Below are 24,422 nucleotides of genomic sequence, written 5' to 3' on the forward strand. Positions count from 1 at the left end.
TAAGAAACTTTTGCATTCTTATTATACCCATCTGTAATGTAGGAATAACTTATTTAAATTTAACGTGTAAATTCATTTTGTATTGGCGATCATCGACCGATCATCGTGCAATGTACCTATAATAATAATTTAATGAAGCACAAATGTTTAGATACCTATTTCGAAGGAGTTCACGTTCTGTTGTCTTCCATGGGACGCACAGAATCCACAGCTGGCTCCCCTTGGAGCGCTATCTGGCATACTGATGTAAAATTAAAATTCAATACGCTTATCCCTAGCGTAAATTTTTATAAATTATACTAGTCATTGGTGTCTATCGTAGATTTGTAACCTGACAGCACATTGGAATAAAATATACGCCATGTCTCTTCACGTTCACACTAGGTGTAAGTTGTCTGTCATACCTGTTTCATGATGGAAGCATATCAGCGCGGGAAGCCGCTACCTCCTACGTCTAATAGATATATTGCACCACATACATATACATCCGGTAGCCAGTTGAAAACTAGTACCGCTTTTTCCACGTCATGAGCTTACCCTGTACATTTATAAAAATTATGTATCGTAAAATGTTAGAAAACTGAATTATATTTGTTTGTAGATCTAATTGGTGTTTATTTTCTCCTTTTCCCATCCCTAGCCCATTGTTATAGTTTAGCTAGGTCTACTAATATGTTACAGCTAGATACCCTGGATGGAAGGAAATAACATATGTACTTTATCCTGATGTAAATAGTCTTGTTAAATATCTGCAATAGCATGTTGTCCACACTAACATTGCAGTGGTGATTGCTTTCATACATAGCTACAATTTTAACATTGGAAAACCAGATAGGTAGGTACATAACACACCACATAAAAATCTTATCCCAAAGTCCTTCAAACATTTTTGCGATTATTCTTTTATAGGGTAAATAATTTTTGAAAGACCAATTTCTTAATTTGGTGGTAGTACCTATGTAAACAAAAACTTCATGGAATAATTGGGAGTAGGATGTTAGCTTATTGTTACCATTTTATCAAAACAATGTGCTGTTTAAACCAATAATGTAGTTTCATCAAAATCCATTCAATAGTTTTGCATGAGAGTAAAACATGCGTCTTCTCAATGTTTTACATTAGTAGTAGGATAGGAAGTATGATGGTTGGAGCTTGAACTAGGCTGCCAATAGCAGTAAAAACACAAGAATAGTGTAAAAGTTATTTATTGAAATTCCTTACAATTAAATTATTAACTAAATCCAGTCCATCCATTTATATTGGTTCTGGTTCTCTGCTATAAACTTGCATAATCTTCTCCATTATTTCCCAATTCTTCTCTTTCTGCAAATCTTTGGTGAACACCTGCAAAACAAAAAACGGTTAAAAATGTTTAGAAAAATAACAATACTAAGACTGCTCTATCATAGACATTCTAAATTCTAATCGAAGACATTCACACAAAATACTTACTGAATACCAGGCCGCATCATCGTCTAATGTGGCAGCTAAGGGAACAGAAACTCCCAAAACATGTAGGGCCAGGGTCAAGCAAGCTACAGCAATGTGTGGTGCTCGGTAATCCAACACATTAGGAGAATGATGGAAGTCTTGCAAGAACGCCATTGCTGTACGGGCAACAGGGGCTGACCGCCATTGAGTAGAGGGGAACCATTCTTGCAGGGAACGAAGATAATGTAACAAGTATCGATGCGGAGATGGAGCGTCCAAGTTGAACCCCAATAATCTAAGCACAAGTAATTCCGCCTGAGCTACAGCACCTCGCCAAGACCAATACTCTTCACCGAGTTCCAATGGACCAGCTCCACGGTTGATGGAGTTATGGGCAACATTGACAGCGTCTCGCAATCTTACTGGTTCGTCTCTCGATTTTCCAGCAGCACAGAGGCAAGCAGTGCATATAACGTAACAGTCGTAGTCATTTTTATCAGCTTCTTTGAAGAACTTGTGATAAAATATAGCAGCAGTGGCGACTGTGGCCGGTTGCAAGCCAAGTTTGATTCCACATTCAAAAATGAAATTTGTTGCCAAGCTGTGTCCAGGTGCACTACGATAGTCGGGTAAACGTCTTTCGCGTCGATTGCTCTGCAGAGCCATTACATCTATCACGTCTTTCATTTTAATTTAATGAATTATAAACAAAACAAACAATTCGATTTCGTTCCGTAAGAGGTTAACCATAAACAAAAATGTATAAACAACTTGTTTTTTATTTGTCAATTTGGCATTTACACAGCATTGGCACAACGTTATTGTCTTTGATTACCAGTGGGTAGACACTTCTCATACAAAGACTAGTCTCTATATGTAGCAATTGATATACAACCTTATCCCTTAAGCAATAAAGTGCATTTTGGATTGATTTCACTATAGCAGGGGAACCCGCGGATCAATACCACCATACTAAAAATAATTGTTTAGTGTCCTTATGTTGGTAGTATTGTTAGTTTGACAAATGAAAAAAAATGTCTGTCAATTGAGTTTGAGTTTTTAACCGGCGAATTGATTCGTGTGAAGTTATTTTCTCAGATTTGGTGCAATATTACTGTAAATAAACTTTTCTGTCGTTTACGTTGAGTTGATTAAGTTCCTCCGTATCGGGCGTGATAAAGTTTGCTGTTCAGTGTTATGTTTTTTGTGAGATAGAGACTCTTTTAAATAAGCTGTGTTTCAACTTCTACAGAAGTTTAAACTCTTATTTACTTTTCTGTTTAATGGGTATGTTATCTACTTACTTGAAATATTAGATCTATTACAAATCTATTTTTCATTAAAAACAACCCTATGTGATGAAAATGTAAATGTACTTTCAAAACTGGTAAATGCATGAACCAGGGCATTGACACTGGTTGGAGAGAAATTATAGGCTTTGTTTAATTAATACCTATTTCATTTTAGGCTTCTACTGATAATGGAGAGTAGAAACAACAAGAAGTGCGTTATTTGTAATAAGAGGCGAAGTCGTGGTGGATCACCCTTACTTTTGAGTAGGTTTCCTCTGGATTCTGACCGGTAAGTTTCTAATAACACTCATTTATTACAAGATAATTTTACTGATTGTGTAAACTTAAAGGCTGGGATTAATATTTTTAATCATACAGTAAATAACCATAACCAATTTTTAATTTCAGTATTTTGTTTCGTACTCTGTAAATGAATTGCATAACAATACTAAAAGAAATTAGTTGATGAATAAATTTCAGTTTGTTATTCTTTTTCTTTTCTAATAGGTATTTCTTATTTCAGTTGTCAAATGTGGGTTAAAAATGCTGGCATAGAAGACTTAGCATATGTACCTATTGAAAAGTTACACCAACTTAAGTTTGTTTGTGGTGGGCACTTCACTCCTGAATCCTTCAATGCCAAAGGAACTCGGCTGAAGAACTCAGCTATTCCAACACTGGAATTGAGCAATCCCATCTTGCCAGATGAAGTTTTGACAGAGTTTCCTCTTCATGTAAAAGACTCCAATAAAGAAAACCTCAAGACAGGTATGATGATGACTTCAATTATTTTTTTTAAATTTAATTTACTATCTGTCAATTTTTCTGAATTATTTAGATGTCTTAATTAATTTTCTTTGGTTTCCAAAACAAACCAACCGAATGCAATTTAACAAGGTTCTTTCTTTGTAACCACAAACATGAGTGTTGTATGCTTATCAATAAATAATATATAATTTCAATTATTAATTATATCTATACTTTGTTACAGTTCTTTATGATCATTCATATTGCATTCCAAAGAAGTCAAATCCAGTTGAACGAGGTATGTTTATCTAAAATTATACTAATAATATAAAAAGGAAATATTTAATTGTTTGTTTGTATTTGATCGGCTCCGTAACTCGAAGCCAAGATAGCCTAAAGTGCGGGTTAGAACCCCACAGCTTGAATATTGTAGTAAACCCACTCGTAACACAATTTAGCTTAGAATGAGGTGTTGAGTTAGAGGGACTTTAGTAATTTGTGTAATACAAATTCTTCAAAAAAAGTACCGGACCAATTTGAAAAATTTTAGGCAATCTACATTAATTAGCCAGGTCAGCTAGTTTAATAATATTTATAAGCTAGTAATTTTTAAATTGAGCAAGACATGTACTAGACTGATTGTACCCTAAAGTTGGGTAAGAACATGACATTTTATTACCCAATTCACATTTCATTATCTGCTTTCAGTTCCCCTTACAACTACAACCAAACAACTAAATTCAACATGTTTGGGAGCTGTGGATATACCAGATTCTGGTATTTCTGTGAAAACAACTTTTGAACCTCTTCCTTCTACTTCCAATGCACCAGAACATATGACCTATAAACTCATGGTAAGTGTACAAACTAATTATTTACCTTCTAAAATATGCCTTCCCTCAAACTAAAGAATGCCACCCTGGATGCGTTCTGCAGTCTGCAGTCAGGTCAAAATGAACTTATATGTACAACATTCTAGGTTTCTGTACATTTTATATTAATGCGATTTGACCGTGCGGATACGAACAAAGAACGCAAAGCACACGTGACTGATTGCCTTATCACGACCACTTACAGATTGTCTTGACATACCCGCAGACCGCATCCAGAATGCAGAACATTAAAACCTCTAAATGCCTTTAATTTAATATTATGTCATTGTTATTGAAGGTGGGCCCACGCTTCATATTTTATGAGAAGAGCTATCATTATCCTGTCTTTGCATTTTTTTAAAACTTGATAATGATTGATTGATTTGGAAATAATATGTTTCATAAAACAACAAAATAAATTTTAAACTAATTTGCATATTTATAATATTTCAGATGATAAAAACATTTGCCATCAAGATGCACAGGCAGAAATATTAGTCCACAGTTATAAAAGACCTAAGAAAAACATTGAAATGAAAGGTAAGATAAAACATACCTAATTTAAAAAACTAAGTAAAATTGCTGATTAATTAACCAATATTCAATTCAATTTGCTTTAATGTTGTTTTTTTACTAATGGAAATGTTTTTATTACAGACACTTCATCAACATTTACAATTAAAGAGAAGAGGCTTTGGCGACAGTTACAAAATGCAAAAAAAACAATAAGGAATATAGCGAAGTCAAGAGTGAATTTAGACAAGTTAGATTCGGAAGTGCTGACATCGTTAGTAAAGGATGTAGTGCAGAATAACAAAAAAAAGTCACAAGGAAAAAGGTGGACTTTAGCCAACAAAATATATGCTTTGGCTATATTTAAACGGTCCCCTAAAGCATACCGCTATATGCAAAAGCTGTTTACGCTACCAAGCACTAAAACGCTCCAAAGGATTTTAAAAAATATACCAATGGAGCCTGGTATAAATAAAAATATAATTGATATGTTAGAGGCAAAAGCATCAAGTATGCCAAAGGAAAATAAATATTGCTCGTTAATATTTGACGAGATGGCGTTAAAGAAACGGATAATTTATAACGAAATTGCTGATAAAGTGGATGGCTACGTGGATTATGGAGAGGGCGAGAACATGGGACGAGAAAAGAAAATTGCAGACCATGCGTTAGTGTTTATGATACAGGGTGCTAAACATAAATACAAACAATATATTGCGCACTATTTTGTGGAAGGCACAATATCAACAGCAAAACTGGCAAAAATTATATCGGACATCATCAAAAAATTAAAAGAAATCGGATTTGTGGTTCTAACAACAGTTTGTGATCAGGGATCTACAAATATAGGAGCTCTTAACATGTTAAAAAGAAACTGTGGACAAGGCATAGATAGCAACTTTTTCTCTGTAAATAATGACAAAATTTTTATAATCTATGACATCCCTCACTTGTTCAAATCATTACGAAACAATTTCTTTAAAAGTGGAAATATGTCTTTCGATGGAAAAATTGCACAATGGAGGCATTTGGTAGTTGCAGAAGAACACAACAGAAATTTTTTAAATTTTAAAAAACTGAATAGTACCATTGTAAATCCAACATTCAAAACTAAGATGAGGGTGAAGTATGCTGCGCATGCTCTGAGTAATACCGTGGCAGCTATTTTAAAAATGATGGCATGGAAAGAAGTTTCTGATTGCAATGATACAGCATTTGTGATTGAACAGTTAGATAAACTATTTGATTGTACAAATGGTCCATCATCTTTAAATGACGTAAAGAAAGGGATCCGGGAAAATGTTTCCACATCAAGTAATCACATTGAGTCTTGGACCTTTTATACTGATAAGTTAAAAACCATAAAATTTATAACAGCAGAAAACACGATACTAAAAAATGTTAAATGCGTAAAGGGATATCAAATATCTATCAAATCCTTAAACGATATTTGGGAAAAGTTAAAGAATGAAGGGTTTAAATATATGAACCTTAGACAGTTTAACCAAGACTCTCTGGAAAACTTATTTGGAATCATTAGGCAACACAGTGTAACCAATAGAAATCCCACTATCACGCACTTTACTGCAGCGCTTAAAACAAGCATGGTTACTGGGCTGAAAGTGCCTCATAGCAGAAGTGCTAATTGTGAAGCAGACAACAATAAACATATGCTGGAATATAAAGACATTTTAAAAACTAATTTAAAAACAACAGAAATAAAAATTAATGTTCAAGATTCCACAGACACTGAATTTTATCCTGTGTTGTCTATCCCGGACCCTGAAAACTTAGAACAGCCCATTGAAAATTTGTGTAGCCTTGAAAACCAACCAGTAGTATATGTAAGCGGGTATTTAGCTGCCAAACTATTACAGAACAGTTCTTGTTTAATTTGTGAAGAGTGTTTGAGCGTGAAAACTCCTGTTGACAATGATTTGTATGCATATATATATCTCTTCGCGAATGGTGGCATGATAAAAAAAGTCTCGTTTATCCAACAATTCAATTATGTACCACCGTAAATGAAGCTAAACAATTTTATCATGACCATATTGCCGACCAGATATATATGGAAAATGTTGGAAAATTCATTTTCTTAATGTTGAGTACAAATTGTAATTTTAGTTGGTTTAAATGTCAACAACATAATAAAGAAATTTATGATAAGATGTTTAAAATATTAAGTTACCTTTTTCTAAGAAAAAGTTGTAAAATCATTAATGACAGCTTCATAAAAAGTGAAAACAATTTTGCTGACAAAAGTAAAAAAGCACAGCAACAAAGCATTGAAAAGTAATCTTGAGGCTGAGGTTCGATCAGCTGATAAGAAAATTAAAGATGTTTATAAATAAAAATCCTATTTTTTCTTAGAAAAAGTTGTGAAAATAAAAGTTTACAAAATTATAATTTCTGTACTTTGTTATAATATTCAATAATTCCTCATGCCTACAACTGCTATGTCATGTTCAATACTTATTGTAATATACCTATTTTATTTCGAAATAAATAATTTACGTTACAAAACTTCGTTTTACTTACACATAGTATAAAATAAAAATAGTAATCATTAAAATATTGAAGGTTCCTATACTAGATATCGATATGCAATTACAACCCTAGCAAAGTATCGATAATCGATAAGTTATTACGAACGTCACTAATACTGTCAGAAAATAAGGCATTATGTTGGTAGCTCCGCCTGCAGTTTGTGCGGTTGGTAAAGATTTGCGGGTCGTTCTCTAAAATGCATATGTGTGCGTGAGCTCAAAAAATATCTATGGAGTGCCGTCTCTACTCTTTTATGCTCTTTGTTGATTACCGACACAGTTAGCTTGCTACATACAGGTGACCCAGAATGGGTGAATCAAACTGCTAGGGGAGGAGCTCTACTAATGTACTATCCCTAAAAAATATGAAAAAAAAAATTGAGTTTGGATTTTTTTTTAAATAAAGTGCTCTAATCTCGAAATCTAGTCATTACTTTCAAAAGTTTTCCCCTAGCAGTTTGATTCACCCATTCTGGGACACCTGTATATAGTGATCTGTGCTGACGGTAAAATAAATAAGTGACTGTTGACGTTTACTGTCATCTGTGATTATTTTCGTGTTTGCGAAATCATAACACAAAAATGTAATAAAAATTTGTTAAAATGCCGAGGATTTTACCGCTTAGAATTACCATTAGAGATTGTTTAGTTTTAGTTCTTTTAGTTATATTCAATACAATTCACATAACTGACATGGGTGAGTTAATATCTGTGTAAGTGCTCAAGTTATTGATTCGTGAATTTAACTCTTAAATTTTATCCAATTATGTTTATTTACAGCGAATAATAATATTCCCAACAAAGAGAATAAAGTAAAGGATGATTCCAATGATAAGATGTTAAGCTTCAGCGAAAATGAGGATTATTTAAAAAGTTGTCCATCTGCTTTAGACCAAAAAAATGTTTCATTGTGTTCCACCTTACAATATCCTTGTATCTCCTGCAACCGAAGTATAGATTGTCGTTATGGTGGCTTTTCCGACTACAAATGTGTTGTAAAACCTAAAGTAGTGTGTAATGTAAGTATGCCTACTTTTAAAATGCTGCACAAAATGGTGTACTTTTTCTAATATTTTGTAACATTAATAAACTTATCATATTTTCAGGGCAGTAAAACATTCAACAGAACAGCTATGTGTAGATTTTGCTATCAAACTGATAAGTGGGAACACAGGTGTGACCAGAAAGCAAATTGCAACTCAGTTGCTTCACCACTAACATATTACATGTAAGTTTTACATAATAATTAAGAGCTCTTTCTTTTGTTATTAAAGTTGCTTTTTATATTTTTTCTTTGGTACTAAATAAACATTTCTTCTTTCTCTTTGAAAATGTTGTTTACAAACATTTTTTCTTTTTCAGGACCAACTGCACAGTTTCAGATGATGTAATATGTTTAGGTCATAGAACATTTCTAAAGAAGATCAGGTGCTCTTGGACAGCTGGAACTAGATGGGGCACTGCATTAATTCTTGCCTTGACTCTAGGTGGCTTTGGTGCTGACCGTTTCTACCTAGGTCACTGGCAGGAAGGCATTGGAAAACTCTTTAGCTTTGGTGGACTGGGTGTATGGACTTTAGTGGATGCCTTACTCATTGGTATCCATCATTTAGGCCCTGCTGATGGTTCTTTGTATAATTAATTGTAGCATAACTATTTATTGTAATTGTAAACTTCTCATCAAAAATAAAAGTAGTTGTTGTGGTAAACTTTTGATTTATTTAATACAAAAATAGCCACTCTTTGATGGCATGCAAAACAATAACTTATGAACAATATTCATAGACTAAATTGACCAAGTCATTCTTCTTCAAGCCAGTTAAAGCTGGCAGGTTTGGATTGTTCTTCCATCGTAAAATGTTCTTCAACTGTTCAACAGTATACAAATTAACTTTCTTATCACTGACTCGATTTTGCAACAAACCTTCATCAATTTCCCCATCAAATTTTGCTTTTTTACTACCTACAGTAGTTTCCCTTGCTGCAGGCCTTTTAGCGACTGCTCCAAATGGACCAAATATTTCCTCAAACAATTCCTCATCAAGTTCTTGGAATTTTGCTGGATCAGGTTTGGTTGTGTCCACAAAAGGTTCACTATCTTCTTCAGCTAAAGCTATTGCTTCTACAGCTCTATACTGAGACTGAAGTTTTGGATTTTCAAACATTTCTGGTTTGTAATCAAATTTCAAAGTGTTCACAATGTCTTTCATAGTTCTTCTGTGTGCTTCTGAAATGTCAATATTATCTTCATCATCCTCAACAGGAATTTGTCTTACACTCTCGATGAAAGGTATTTTGATGACATCAAATCCAATCTCTGCATTCAAGCCTAGAGGGCGACTGCATGGTGAAAGAGCAACAATATTTGGCCTGGAGTTTACTCTGGTACATAAGACACAGATAGCAACAACTTTCATTTCCAAACAGGCTTGGTGCAAGGCCTTAAATGCTACAGTGGACCCTTCAATGATCCCTTCATTGGGATATAAAAAGTAACCAGCTTTCAAAAACCACTTCTCCTTACAAATAACTCCAATTGGTTTGAAACCAAGTAATTTCATCATGGGTGGACCAAATGGATTGCTTAACATTTTCTTTTCCTTGTCTGAAATCTCAATCCTTTCCCCTCCATATTCCTGATAGTGTATCAACTCTGATCTCAACACAGGAAGCTGTTTTGGCTCACTTTCAGCATCATCAACGTCCATTGGTGCACCATTTGAATTTTTCTCTTCTTTGAATACTTTCACTGTTTTTGTAGCACTTGTTAGAATAGCATTAGTATCTCTATCCAAGTTTACATTTTTAACGTAACCAGTACTCTTTAATAAACTGTATACACCAACTCCAATTGCTACTCCATTTCCAATTTCAAAACTCAAACGAGCAAGTGTCAAGTGTCTACAGGATTGCTGAAACATCATGTTTTCGATCTCCTTACAATCTGAAATAGGTTTGGGCACTGCCACTTCTTTTCCACCGTTTGCTTCAGAAATAAAGTTCTTATAAAAGTTATCTGAAGCCACATCTTCAGTGGCAACATTTATTATTTTGATTTCAATATTGGACTCCACTAGGTCTGACACCCTCATATAAGTGGCCCTGTGGTCCGACTCAACTGGTGGTGAATCCAATCTAGTTAGCATTAGTATAGTGCGTGACAGTAATAGTTTTTTGCAGTTGGTAAACATTTTGCTACAATGCCACAGCGCATCTGACAACTTTAATTCTTTTGCTTGGCCGTATGAAGAAACATTACTGCTCTGAAGTTTTTTATAATCATCCAAGTTGGGCAAATTTAAAGGACAAATCTCAGTAACATTTTCTAGGCCGAAGCTGGCCGTCTCAGAGTCACCTGTCCCATAGAGACAAACCCCAATGTAATGGTTACTGGCGAGCCGTAAATGCTGCCTCATCATCTGACAAGTCGCGACATGACTGATCGTAGGGCTTTCCGTGTTCAAAGGGTTGTAGGCATTTATCAGCACCACCACACCTGGAACTCCTTTCCAGGACTGGAATTCTTCATTTTCTTCGTCTGAGTCCATTTCGTTCCCCTTTCTGGAATAAATTACGTCTGTCTAAGCTTTGTTTCACCTACCCGGTACGAGTGCATGCATACTTGATTGATTTAGTAACTAGTTTTAATTCTAAAGATATTTCTCAATAGGCCGGTGGTTAAATGAAATTTATGAAATGTGTACAAACCTCTAAAATAAAATTAAAACAACTTGTTTAATTATTTTTTGTTTATGTGCGGTGCGTCATCCCGGTTTTTTCTTTTGACACTGACAAATTAATGACATGTTCTGTCAAAACGTCAAGCAACTTTTTTTTTATATAGTTTTTTACGGCTCTGGGTATAAGCCCTTTTAGGCCACAAAAAAAATGTCAAGCAACTGCTTTTTTTATTAAACAGATGCTGGATTTACACTATGCGGAAATTAGCCGAGTCAAGTCAAAAAAACAGAGGAGTGGGATGAAATTCATTCATTAATTTCCGCGCAGTGTAAAAACAGCATAAAATTAAAAAGTCATAGAGCATAAAGGCTGGCTGGAGCTAGTATTTATCGAATGAAAAAGTCATAGCTTCGAGTAATTAGCTCAACACTAGGCCAAGGAGACACCATTGATTGGCTTCCCGTCTCGTTGAAATGTTATTCTATCAGATCAAACTATATTTAAATGTGTTTTTTATTAGGTACACAAACAGATCACTTAAATTATAATATTGGTATCTATATTAAATCGGTTAAAAACCTGCACCGCACACACAGCTTTCTGCAAGACCCAAAGGTTAACTGGCGGAGAATGCTTTTAGCATTAAGTCTACCCCTTGTGCATTAAACATATACCATGCATGCGTAGACGAACAAAGTTGACTGACTAATACAGGGTGGAATTTTGTAATGCCACCTGGAGGGAAAGTACTCTTAATACTGTAGATACAAAATTGTGGTCAAAGAAAACATTTCTTTATTTTTGAAAAGAAATAGAACTGCATTCAAAGATTTCCAAAAATTTGCTTGCCACACCCGGGATTCGAACCAACTAAAATCTGTTAAAAATTACACCTGTATTTTATTGCATCAATCGTTAGGATTAAGTATAAGGATGAAATCATTCTAACAAACTTGGTAAATCAAATGAAAAGAAAACCATACAATCTCAATTATTGGAATTATTCACGGAAAATTGTGTGGATAGTGGTGAATTTTCGAAAAAAATTCGGAAAGCTTTGAATGCAGTTCTCTTTCTTTACAAAAACAAAGGAATGTTTCCTTTGAGTAAAATTTTCTATCTACAGTATTAAGAGTACTTTCCCTCCAGGTGGCATTATAAAGTTCCACCCTGTATACCTATTTTTTATGGGTTCCAAGTTCCAACTGTTCCAAGAACCGGGATTACTTAACCTTCACTGGTACTGGACCTCAGATACTTTATACAGGGTGACTGGTAATTAGTGGCGGAGCCGTTAAGGGGAGGTAGTCTAGGGTTATTCCGACAGATATCACTATGAGACCTACCGTCCTTATTTAACGCTTTCCAAGATATTCCTACTTAAAGAGTGTACCTAAAAAATTTTCAAATATTAATAAATCCTAAAAAAATGCCATTTTGGCCTAGCTACTTTGTTTTGTTTTGCAACAAAGATAGTTAATTCTAAATAAGTAATATTAATTGTTAAATCTTCAACCTTGCAAAACCTGCTAAACAAAAACATAAATAAGGACAGTTTAGCACTAATTACCAGTCGCCCTGAATAAGAGTTGCAGTGAGAACGAGACGTGATAGGTAATACCTATCATAGGTAACACCTCAGATCATAGAAGGGAAAACACCCATGTGTAGTAGCTGTGATCCAAAATAATATTTTTAGCCTTTATATGAACAGTTATATTCTGATTTAATAGGCCATATTTAATTAAATGCCAATCCTGCCTTGCACGAATGTCTACCGCACGCGATTGCAATTATTGCACGTCCTTTGTTCGTCAGAATAGCACGAGGAAAAGATAAAGGGAAGTTCACACTAGTGCCGAACTTATACGTAGGTATTTAGTAAGTATAAAAAGTAAGTATAAAACTATAGGTACTTACTTATTTATGTACCGCGTGTGCGTCAACGCGCACTGTGAGAACTCATAGTAAAGTTTGTGAATACGGGCAATACGGGGCGTTACTCTACTTAGCGTAACAAGCACTATCGTTCATTGCTGACGAAGGGCGTGATTAAAGTTAAACATTGTGTTGTGTTGATTTTATATTCCACAATTGGTTCCAGAGATTAAAATTGATACTTTGATAGGATAAGTACTAAAAATATATCAGTTTCTGACGAGTAGTACCTAAGTAGTCTTTGTGACGAGACTTCAAGCTTTAAGTCAATCATCTCAATTAAACACCTAGGCTAGCTAGCTGACGCTGCGTATAATTGGCCGTAGTAAATGGTGCTCATAAAAATAGACATTACAATCACGAACAGGCAAGCAGCTGGTTTTAGGGATCTTGGAAGTTTCTACCAACATGCTCTACAACCAGTTGAATCTACTAGCAGCAGATGTGCACAACACAATGCATGCCAAGTATCAGGATTACATTGACCGAAGCTATTAACATTGGTTGGAGGCGGTCGGCACCCGATCATACGGTGGCTCGGCAAGCAAGTGCAAACGAGGTGTAGGGAGGCGTTGGGCGGCCCGCGGCGGCGGAGGCGGCGAGCGTGCGCATTGCGTGCGGCGCGTCATCGCTGCGCGATCCGTCATTCGTTCGCGGGCCCACGCCGCGGCTCCACTCGTTCAGTCGGCCCCGGTCCCGAGCTCGCCGGTCGCTCGCCAGAGCCGAAGCCGTCAGCCGCACCTGGTGGTGACGTGGCGCCGGAGCGCTCCCCGACAGGACCCGGGCACGCGTGCGCGAGCGAGCGCGTGCGCGGAGCCTCCTGCGCGCGACGACGGGCCGCGAGCATGCGAGGGGCACGGCGCTGCCGCGCGTAGCGAGCCAGGCCGTGCGCGCTATCGCCATGGGCTGCGCCTCGTCCGCCGAGGAGCGCGCCGCCATCGCGCGCAGCAAGCAGATCGAGAAGAACCTGAAGGAGGATGGCATCCAGGCCGCCAAGGACATCAAGCTGCTGCTCCTTGGTAATGGAGCTTTCCTCTCTCTTTATCTAGCGGTCGAGGTGCGCGCGCACCCCGGTTGCAGCTCTATCGACTGCCGCGCGGCGTGCGGTGACGGTGACGCTCGTTCGTGCCGGTATCGGCTCCCTTTATAAACTATGCGACACGCTGACATGGGCTTTTGATATGGCCTACCTAGATAGGTACAACAATGGATAAAATAACACAATTAACAATTTGAGATGTAGGAGTTACATTATGACCTTAATTAACACATACCTAGTTAAGAATCACTATACCTCAGCCTCATGCAACAAGGACACTAGAAAGATTTTTCGTCCATTTGAGCTGAAATAATAAGATAGGGTCATACCTACCATCATTCGTGTTGATGAAGACATTTTTAGTTAAATGAAGGCTGTTGTTTATCGATCTTGAGGATAAGCTCAAATGTCAATAGCGTCTGTGGTTGTGGTTTTCAAGTAAGATAAGCCGGTAATACAATATTATAACTACGCATTTATCTTTGGCAGTAACGTCCTCTACAAAACTTACTCCTACTTATAGGGTAGGCCTAGCAGGAAATATTTTGCACTCCCGTCTATTTGGCTCGTTTATTCAATATCATAAGTAGTAATCGACTTTTTGAAGTAAGTAATCGACTTCCTGCAGTTATAATATTTTACTGGAAAGTCCTTCGTCCGCGATCCTCCTTTTCTTGGATTCTCAATTCGATCGCTCTATAAATCTAGAAAACATCTAAGTATGTAAAGAGAAAGCGAAAGATTGGTTTAAGATTCCGACACTTGTTGATGGAGTAATAAACTTGGATGATGTTGATGATGAGCGCTACAAAGTAGGTGGGTAGGTAGGTAGCTGGTAATGTATAGCTAGGTAATTTAAATTGTATGTTGCTTCTTTTTATTGGGTAGGTACCTACTCTATAATTCACACTTGAACAGTTTCGAGAAAAACGCGATCAAAGTTGAAATTTTATTTTGGGGTGTCTACAATTAATTACGCAAATATTTGTAAAAAAAAATATATGGGCTTATAGAGCTAAACTCAAAGTTTATTTTGATATGAGGTTTTTGTATTTTAATTAATATTTTGTATTTAAAATTATTAAAAAACTGTTTATGTTATGGATTAACTAAGTTTTCGTTCGATACTTACTTACTACCCATGAATGCAGTATGATTGTTCCTTACTGCGTTTATCAGTAGTTTTCGTTACTTACGGTACATGTGTTAAATGATTGATTTAAATTTTAGTTCTTACAACGTAATATATGCGCCGTATCTTTACAACTTACTGCATTTATGAGTGGGAGTGTGAATCAAAATAATTAATCAAAACTTTAAATGCGCAGTAATAATACAATTATACTGCGCTTATCATAAGCCAATAACGCTTTCATGTTGAACTTTCCCAAATGACCAAGGGGTAAATGAAACAAGTATTACAAAATAATTGCTGAGATCGCTTGTTATTAAGGCTTGGTATTTCTTCTAAAGTAGGTATTTCGCGCTGTCAAAATCTGCGCGCGCAATTCTTCGCCGAAAACAGCGCGTCAAAGAGCTCCCGCCACAATTTCCAGCTACACAGTATAGAAATACGCAGTTGGTTAAGTTAGGTTGACTTCCTTCCCTTCAAGCGTCACACTCACAATTCGAAAGGGTAATTTGACGGTGTTTGGGGAATTCTAGGAATAAATACAGAGTCTCCTCATTGAGATTGAGACATTTCAATTTGAGATTTCACTTGACATTGAACACAATCTGAAATGGATTTTTCAAACACTTGTAAAAATAAAAAGTAATTAAATCAAAGGCACTAAGTAGTATTGATATCAACTTCGAAGAAAATGACTGCCAAAATTACTTTCTACCCGTTCCACACGTCTTTCATGAATTATATTAAGGTATTGTTAAACTAAATTTCAAGTAGATTGAACCAAGGAATCACTTTGTCCCATACAAACTTTGCCCCCTTTTTTCACCCCCTTCATTTCATGACCCCATTTCGGAAAATCTTTTCTTATGAGATGCCTACGTCATAAAAAGAACACACCTTCCAACTTTCAGGTCTCTACGATATCCGTCAGTCATTTAGGACAAAGCATTTTTATTAGTTGTTCAAAACTCTATCGTTCCAGGTATGTCATTGACAGGAGGGCGCTACTATCTTAATGGGTTATTCATAAGTCCCAACTTTATGCCACTTGACATTTCAGAATCGTTTGACTTTAGATACCTAAGCGATTTGATATTCGGAGTCTTTTAATGAAATCAAGTTCTGAAATAACTTGAGGTGTTGTACCCGATCAAGCTTTTCATTGCAGGACAGTTAAATAGTTTTATTATTAGTTTCTTCTCTAAGTCTTAATTTGTCAGAGTAGGTAAAGGCTCCATGAGAGCAAAATTTAGGTTTATAATAGTTTTTAATTTTTTTCTTGAAATATTTGACGCCTTGTAATCTCTTGTAATCTCTCGTTAATATAGGTCCACACAAATAAAGAATGTTTGACTTCGACTTTAATAATTATGCTCTTACATAATTATAAATAAACTAGCTTTCCGCCCGCCGCTTCGCCCTCGTGGAATTTTTTGGTTTTTATATAACCTATTACACTCAGATATAATGTGGCTTTCTATTGGTGAAAGATTTTTTAAAATCAGTTCAGTAGATCCCGAGATTACCCCTTACAATTTAACAAATATACAAACACACAAACTTTACCTCTTTATAATATTAGATTATAGATAGGTAATTTGAAACCCTATTTTGTTTTATTCTTTTTTTTATTTTAAATATTTCACGATCCAAACTAATATTTACTGTAAGTAAATGCTAAATAGTAAATATTAGTTTGGATTGTGAAATATCCTACTAATATTATAAAGGCGAAAGTTTGGATGTCTGGATGTCATGATGTCTGGATGTTTGTTACTCTTTCACGCAAAAACTACTGAACGGATTTTGTTGAAACTTTACAGTATTATTGTTTATAACCCAGATTAACATTATGACGATATGTGGCAAATAAATTTCAATAAATAAATAAGACGTGTCTAAAAGCGTCATCTATCGTCATTGGTTAAAATCTACAGCACTGGACAAACTACGGTATGACGTTCGTAAATATTCATTCGGGGGAAACCGTGAAACGCCATCTATCAACATGGGTAAAATGAGGTAAAACATCATATCTAACGGGGGTAAAACGAGGTCCACGCGAACGAAGTCGCGGGCGGCCGCTAGTTTATAATAGGTAGCTTTCCCTCCGCAACCTTATTGGTATTCCATGTATGTGTCTTTTAACTGAGTTCTGTTAAACATTTCATGTAAAATTTGTCCAATTATAACTCTATTTACATCTGCATCTGTAAGCAAGGATTCATGTTCTCCAGCCCAGATGCCGAGTAAACAGAATCGTCTTTCAGTGACGTGCAGCTGCCCCTATATTTGACCCACTGACCTAATTTTTTATTATTTATTTGTGTCAGTGTGCTCTTCTAAAGAGTGAAGACGATTGTATATAGGTACTATTAAAATGTAATTTTAACTCATTGGTTTTGTCTCATATTTGAGGAATGTATCATGAGTAGAGTCTTAGCTTAAAAGGATGCCAACGATTTAAATTTCAATAGGTAGACAAAATTCAGAATTCTTAATTATCAAAAATTTTAGCTTTCTCCAGTAACACTGGTATTATTATACTGTGACTCATCAAAGTCATCATTGTCAAAAATATTGACAAATCGAGAACTGTCACGGCCAAAAAACTGGCACGCGTCCGTCCTCCGTAAGCGCCACCGCGCGACTGATTGAGATTGTCCAAGCCGTCATGGGCGATTTTTTCCACATTTTTTAACATAGTAACTAAATAAGACGCAAAATAAAAATTTCATCCGTTAAAAGCCCTCAAGTTATTTCTGAACTTTAGTTTAGTAAAAGATTCAGAATCTCAAATCGCTTATTTTAAAAATAAAACCATAATTAGAAAACGAATAGAGGTAACTTTGGGAATTTATTCTATCGAGTCAACTTCATCAAATCGTGTTTCCATCCGTTAATAGCCCTAGAAAATATCCTCAACTATGCCCAAAAAAAATCTTAGCCTTTTATTTTACTGTTTAGTACCTCAAAAATGAAAAATGAAAACCTCATTTTCGCCATTTTCTCTGTTACCTGGCCTTATGGCACCCACTTTTAGATCTTAAATATACCAATCTAATAAAATAAAGACTCGGTCGTTCGTTTCAGCCGAAAGAAGTCGACTGCTGGACAACGGCCTCCCCCAAGGATTTCCACAAAGACCGGTCCTGTGCCGCTCGCATACAGGCACCTGACGCGACCTTCACCAGATCATCGGTCCACCTAGTGTGAGGCTTGCCCAAGCTGCGTCTTCCAGCTCATGGTCGCCACTCAAGAACTTTCCTGCCCCAGCGGCCATCAGACAACTTATAGTGTCTCCAACCTTCAGAGGAGTGGGTACAGCACGGCATTTGACATGATTTTTGTCTTATCCATTAAAGACCCATTTGTTGAGAGGCTCTATTGAGGCAATCGAGGATTGAGCTTAGATCCTCCACGTTCTCAGCCATGACGACGATATCGTCCGCGAATCAAAGATGGGTGATGTACTCGCTGATGATATTTATGCCCAATCCGCTCCAGTCCATAAGCTTGAAAACATCTTCCAGAGTCACTCTGTACCACTGTGGTAGTGAACAGTTTTAGAAATATGACATCTCACTGTCTGACCCCTCGCTCCAACTGAAGTCCTGATCCCGGAGACGGACTGACATTGTGGCCTATTCGTACAAGCCCTTCAACGATTATATCTATAGTAAATTTGGCACCGTTGGAGAGACTGTAGCTTGAAGAGAGGTCTTTCTCATAGACCACAAATGCCAGACAAAGTTGCTGATTACTTCTCCTCAGTTTTCTGCCATAGATAAGTATTGTGGTCTATCATACTAAAGACTTATCGGAAACCGATTTGTTCGGGAGGCTAGATGTCGCGTGAAACCATTCATGATGGCTCTCAAAAACAGAATCAGAAGTGAGATGGGTATAAAATAAATTCTTCAACAAGGTTTTGTTACCTTTTTTGAAGAAGAGTATCACCACACTTCTGTGCCATGCCGTAGGTGTTTTTCCCTCAAGGATGACGGAATCGAATAGCTTCTAAAGAGCCTTTAGTACCGGCGTTCCGCCTGATTTCAGAAGCTCAGCCGTTATTCCATCATCGCCCGGTGCCTTGTTGTTTTTCTGTTTGAGAGCCATTCTAATCTCGTACAGACACGTCCGGGATATCTTCGGTATAATGTCGGGTCAATCTAGCTCTTGGGTCTTCGGCTAGATTTGTCATTTGGACAGGTTTTCAACTTCTTCCAATAACGTAAGAGTCAGCCACTGCGTTCATAACATGTTAACACCTAGGCAGCACTCTGACAATCCTTAGTATGTACGCAGTATAATTGTAATTACTGCATTAATATTAAGTACAAGTCATCTGTTTTTCCTATGGAAACATAATATCAGTGTGTGTTTAAGTGGAATTACTGCACATATACTATGTGCAAGGTGAACTTAACAATTGTAGAAACATAATAAGAATGATGTAATTGGCACATACTGCACTATTACTGTGTAGCAAATTAAGTAAGCACGAGTATTCACGTAATATTAAGTTATTATGTGCTCTTACTGCTAACATTAGAGATGAAACGGATATCCGGTAACTATCCGGTAGGCCGGATATCCGGCCTAAATTTACTATCCGGCCGGATACCGGATAGTAACTCACTATCCGGCCGGATACCGGATATTAAAAAACTACGACATTTTCCTATTAATAAAATGAAATACATTATAATCTTTGACGTAAATATCAATAAAATGGCTTATAAGAATGACTGCTTTTATTTAAAGTCCAAAAAGTTACAAAAAAGCCATATTAAGGCGTTTAAAAAAAAATTTTTTTTTCTGGGCTAATCACTCTAATGACGAATACATAAATAGTAAACATCTGTTAATGTCGAAATATTGCCATATAAAAAGGCGATCTTTTTTTCACTGATGGTCTGGTGACAATATGATGCATGCAGTTCAGTCAGATTACGCAGCAAGTAAACTAATTTATTTTTGCTATTCAATCACACACTCACTATAGCAACCTTATGCCCGTTTTCACCATCGATCCCTTAAGCGTTTGCTAACTAAATATCACTTTGGTTAAACGATCGCCTAAACTGCCCACTAACCTAAGTTCGTTTTCACCATGCTATAGTAAACCTAAGTAGGGACTCTTTTTGTCAGGTGGCGTTTCTTCGTGCGCCTAGTGACGTTTGAAAAACCGGTATTTTCCGATAAAATATTTTATTGGGAATATCTTACGTATTTCACAGAAACAAATGAAATAAAAGTAAAACTAAGAAATAGTTGACCAAAACTGATGTCTTTTTGTATTTTTGAGTTATTATTAAAGACAAAAAAGATATTTGGGCTATTATGTAATCTGTGGTTTGGGTGCATAATGTAATTCCTTTGCCTTAAAAAAAGTAAATGTCAAGATGACTGCTGCACCACAATAAATGAAAATGAAAATGTACATATTGATTTTGATAGATATTTTGTTGAGTTCTGTGTGTAGTTTTGTGCGATTTAACGATAAAAACGACAATGGAAAAAAGAAATGAAGCAAAATTTTTCCCTCAAGGAAAAAGATAAATTGGTTATAATTTTACTTGCCCACAAGGATACTGTACGAGCACGTCAGCATCGACCGCGACCTACGTGCTAGCCGACTGGCCCATGAACCCTCAACGTGCACCGTAGGCATTCTACACCGACGGCACATTGGACTGGACACATTGAATTGTGTAAATCTTGTATATAGCAATAGCATAACAGTAATAAACCAGATATCAACCGTCCGCGTTGTGTTTTATTTACCCCCACTGAGGCCAAGAAAGCCTTAGTGCAGCCCTCCTTCCTATCAAATCTTTATTATATCTAATTATAAGGTATTGTTAGGGCTCTAGGGACTACAAACGAAGCCAGAAATCTAGCTTGGTTATCAGATAAGTTATGAGTGACCAATACCTACTATCTATACACCGTATGTAATCCTGTCTCACTATAATATTATTATGTGGCCGCCTAAATAAACTTGAGTGAAAAAGTGTTTCCACTGTCTCAATTGCATAAAAAGCTCCAAAAAAATCATTTAATTCAGTTTCCATTCTGCCGAATAGGCGTGATTGACAATATAACTGTCACCTAACACTTAGGCGGCCGAAAATCGGGCCCCTGTTTTAAAGTGATCCCATAAGGCCTAAGGTGTCCCTTATGTGTTGGTGAAAACGAAATTCCTGTTAGGTATTACCTAATATTACATAAAGGTCGCTTTAAAATTAGGGATTGATGGTGAAAACGGGCATAGATCACCTGAATTGATCTGCCCCCTAGACAAGTGGCAAAATCTGACATTATATTCGGACGGATTCGATTTTCGAAAAGTGTGATTAGTCTAGTCTACTAATAGACCCACTGATCGCGTTCGAAGCACCTGTGCGGCGCTAAAATCGTCACGACATGCAACGAGACAATGGGTCAACTATCCGGCCGCCGGATATCCGGCTATCCGGCCTAGCAGCTGGCCGGATATCCGGTATCCGGTATCCGGCCAAACAACTATCCGTTTCATCTCTAGCTAACATAGTATGTGAAGAAACCTAAAATATGTCTTTACTGCGTTTATGATAACATGTATCTTCCGTTCTAAGATAGATAGAAAAAAACGGGTCTTTGATTCTTATAGATCGCGATGTCAGGATTCAGAATATTCAAAACAATCATAAATGCAGTAAGTGGTACTTACTGCGTTTATAAATTGTGCGGCAGAATTTATTACCCAATAAACTTGTATTATAATTATTTACTCGTATCTTACATCCTACCTATGTTTGATAGAGCTGTGTCGCTGAAAGTACTAAAAACCAAGTTTCATGAAAGTATGATTGACATAATTGACAAGAATTAAAAGTGGTTAAAATCCGTTAATTTAAAAATAACCGAACACGTATTATTTATTTGTATTGTTGTAAGTAATAGGTTGTTACACCCTTATTTACATCTAAGCTATCGCATCAACCGATCAGCTACTTACACTGAAAGGAACTAATTTCTGATAAAAACTCAGTCCATACGTCTTGGACAAAGTATCGTGCGCGAGGCAAATCGAATAGCATCGTACCTACCTACATTTACCTAGATTAGAGTTCGAAATTTATCTTTTTTGGTAATCCTTGTTTGGGAACCTAGGTATCGCATTTATGCATAATATAGTTACTTAAACCAACACTGTTGACCCAGTGCCTGTAGAAATAGAAAAATTCGCTAACTTATTTAATGGTATTCTCGTGTAGACGAAGGGTTCCTTTACCATTAATTACTACCGTTACCATCCTAGAAAATTTAGTTTCCTATTGGTATTATTAAAATTGGACAAAAAAGTAGGTACTTGTATGGTATGTTCCCCTTTTAATTTTTTATGGTGGTTATAGTCTTAGATTAATAAAACGTTATAGTTGTAAATAAGCCACATTCTGTGAAAATTACATCATAGCTTTAGTGTAACACCTTACTCTACCCTCTACCTACAGTGCTACTACAGGGTATACCCTATCTATGGTATACCGTCCGCTGATAGACCGACAAACTTACATCAGTGTTTATCTGTTGTGTAGGACTGTAGGCTATACCCGGGAACCCCCTTTTAGGTACCCAAAGAAGACGTAGTGAAGCGATCACGCAAATGAATCTGTCACATAGTCTAGGGCCTAGGCCATACGTGCTCTGTGGTTTAGGCTGTGCTCGCACTCTTTTATTAATAGTGTTGACGAAAGAGTGCATGTAATAAAACCTGATAAAACTTTTAAGCTTCAAAGTAGTTACTTAATATCTTCTTTTGTCTCCACCGCATTGCCAATAATATTTTGGAACTACTCTGATATCTACAGGAAATTTAATGACAGTATCATTTCACCCTAATTATTAGGTCATTACAAATACTTACTACGATACGATAAGCTGATCATCTTTTGTTTTGGAGTTAAATCTACGAATATAACTAGGTAGTACGGTACTTACCTAATCAACGATGGAGATAAGTAATGGGTATTTCGCCGAAACAGTAAATTTTCTGTGTCCAGGCAGGCGAACACATGTTTTTTTATATCTATCTGTATAAAACTATTTTTATGGGAAAGTTCATCAACAGTTTTATTTGTTTTTGCTATTACAATAGCAGAAACTACAAATAATACCGTAGAAAAACTTAATCAAAAGTCGTTTTTCTAATTTCCTTGTTATGTCCATTACTGTTGTTTGCCAAAATGAAGGCTCATTATAACAAATTGAAGCGTAATTTAATTCTAATAGCACTCTCTTTACATTTGAGAAACGTTTGGCTATCGGAAAATAAAAACTTTAAATGTCAAATACTTATAGGAAGAAAATAAAGTAAAGTTAAGTTCTTGTCCAGGTCAAAAGTATAATTTCCCTGGGTCTTCGTTTCGACCATTGTTGTAACGAAACGAAAAAACTTAGAATGTAACGCACTGCACCACTACACTCGGCCATTTCGTCCCAAGAGGCCATTGAGGCAGGACAGTACGTCGTTGATCAGTTTCGCGACAAATCGCATAAATAGGTCCCTCCTTGGGTTTTTGAAATAGAAATAGAAATAGAAATATTTATTTGTCTTTGAATAGGGTGTACAGAAGGTCGAAAATAACAAAATAACAAATTAATTTGTTTACTAAAAAGTCAATTTCTTTGGACGGTTTTTTGCAGCTAAACAATGGATTAATTTTATTGTTTATTTACACAAATGTAGTGTCTGTAGGGGTAAACCCATGATTTAAATAGTAAATGCATAGGGTAAATAGGTTTTTGTCTGTGGTGTCTTTTAGGCATAAATCTAATTTCTTTGGTCCTAATTTCCTTGTTTTCCGTGGCATAAAATGACCTAGGAAATTATAAAAGACCATTAATAATTCGGCGTAAAGTCAAATTTTGAGTATTTCTTTATTGGAATAAGTTTAAAATTTACATTTTAAGAAATAGGTATCAGAATAGATATAGAAAAACTTGTTTTTAACTTTTAACTCAATCTACTGCATTTATCTTCCTTATTTGTTTAAAAAGGTCGTAATGATATAATATTCATTGGCATGTTTGCTTGCGAAAGTACACAAAAATGGGTCGAACAAAAAAAAAGCAAACCACAGAAGAAAACTTAGAGAAAAAAATATTTATAATAATTTCCTTGGCTACCAAAAATTTATGACCTCATAACTTTGTTTCTAAAACGAATTATGACACCCC

The 24,422-nt window shown here is 36.2% G+C and overlaps 4 protein-coding genes and 1 long non-coding RNA gene across 5 annotated transcripts in view; 3 read left to right on the forward strand and 2 right to left on the reverse strand.

Annotated features, from left to right (window-relative positions):
• Positions 1–1,189: 1,189 nt before the first annotated feature.
• LOC135079722 (cyclin-Q) lies at positions 1,190–2,184 on the reverse strand. Its single transcript, XM_063974329.1, has 2 exons — positions 1,453–2,184; positions 1,190–1,344 (listed from the first exon to the last, which is right to left on the reverse strand). Exons 1-2 carry the CDS (start codon positions 2,116–2,118, stop codon positions 1,255–1,257), a joined length of 756 nt encoding a protein of 251 aa, XP_063830399.1. The 5' UTR covers positions 2,119–2,184; the 3' UTR covers positions 1,190–1,254.
• A 2,616-nt stretch (positions 2,185–4,800) lies between these two features.
• On the forward strand, positions 4,801–5,032 carry LOC135079723 (uncharacterized). The gene is made up of 2 exons (XR_010258880.1): positions 4,801–4,882; positions 5,000–5,032. It is a non-coding gene; the product is annotated as an uncharacterized LOC135079723 (long non-coding RNA).
• Positions 5,033–7,935: 2,903 nt separating this feature from the next.
• On the forward strand, positions 7,936–9,113 carry LOC135080033 (TM2 domain-containing protein almondex). The gene is made up of 4 exons (XM_063974704.1): positions 7,936–8,101; positions 8,185–8,423; positions 8,511–8,632; positions 8,767–9,113. Exons 1-4 carry the CDS (start codon positions 8,008–8,010, stop codon positions 9,044–9,046), a joined length of 735 nt encoding a protein of 244 aa, XP_063830774.1. The 5' UTR covers positions 7,936–8,007; the 3' UTR covers positions 9,047–9,113.
• LOC135080032 (X-ray repair cross-complementing protein 6) lies at positions 9,107–11,196 on the reverse strand. Its single transcript, XM_063974703.1, has 2 exons — positions 11,113–11,196; positions 9,107–10,965 (listed from the first exon to the last, which is right to left on the reverse strand). The coding sequence occupies exon 2, from the start codon at positions 10,950–10,952 to the stop codon at positions 9,171–9,173; it is 1,782 nt and encodes a 593-aa protein (XP_063830773.1). The 5' UTR covers positions 10,953–10,965; positions 11,113–11,196; the 3' UTR covers positions 9,107–9,170.
• Positions 11,197–13,909: 2,713 nt separating this feature from the next.
• The window catches only part of LOC135080052 (guanine nucleotide-binding protein G(o) subunit alpha), a 62,565-nt gene continuing 52,052 nt past the window's right edge, over positions 13,910–24,422 (forward strand). Inside the window, exon 1 of the mRNA XM_063974730.1 lies at positions 13,910–14,042. Within this exon, the coding sequence (XP_063830800.1) occupies positions 13,925–14,042 (118 nt within the window). The 5' untranslated portion in view covers positions 13,910–13,924. The remainder of the gene's footprint in view (positions 14,043–24,422) is intronic.

Source organism: Ostrinia nubilalis, chromosome 17 (genome assembly GCF_963855985.1).
Source record: "Ostrinia nubilalis chromosome 17, ilOstNubi1.1, whole genome shotgun sequence".
NCBI lineage: Eukaryota > Metazoa > Arthropoda > Insecta > Lepidoptera > Crambidae > Ostrinia > Ostrinia nubilalis.

Bases quoted from the DNA above. Each gene is read 5' to 3' on its own strand.
- LOC135079722 (XM_063974329.1), bottom strand. From the start codon at position 2,118: ATGAAAGACGTGATAGATGTAATGGCTCTGCAGAGCAATCGACGCGAA. The intron at 1,345-1,452 runs GTAAGTATTTTG...TTTGTTTTGCAG, and splicing joins ATGATGCGGCCTGGTATTCA to GTGTTCACCAAAGATTTGCA.
- LOC135080033 (XM_063974704.1), top strand. From the start codon at position 8,008: ATGCCGAGGATTTTACCGCTTAGAATTACCATTAGAGATTGTTTAGTT. The intron at 8,424-8,510 runs GTAAGTATGCCT...TCATATTTTCAG, and splicing joins AACCTAAAGTAGTGTGTAAT to GGCAGTAAAACATTCAACAG. The intron at 8,633-8,766 runs GTAAGTTTTACA...TTTCTTTTTCAG, and splicing joins TCACCACTAACATATTACAT to GACCAACTGCACAGTTTCAG.
- LOC135080032 (XM_063974703.1), bottom strand. From the start codon at position 10,952: ATGGACTCAGACGAAGAAAATGAAGAATTCCAGTCCTGGAAAGGAGTT.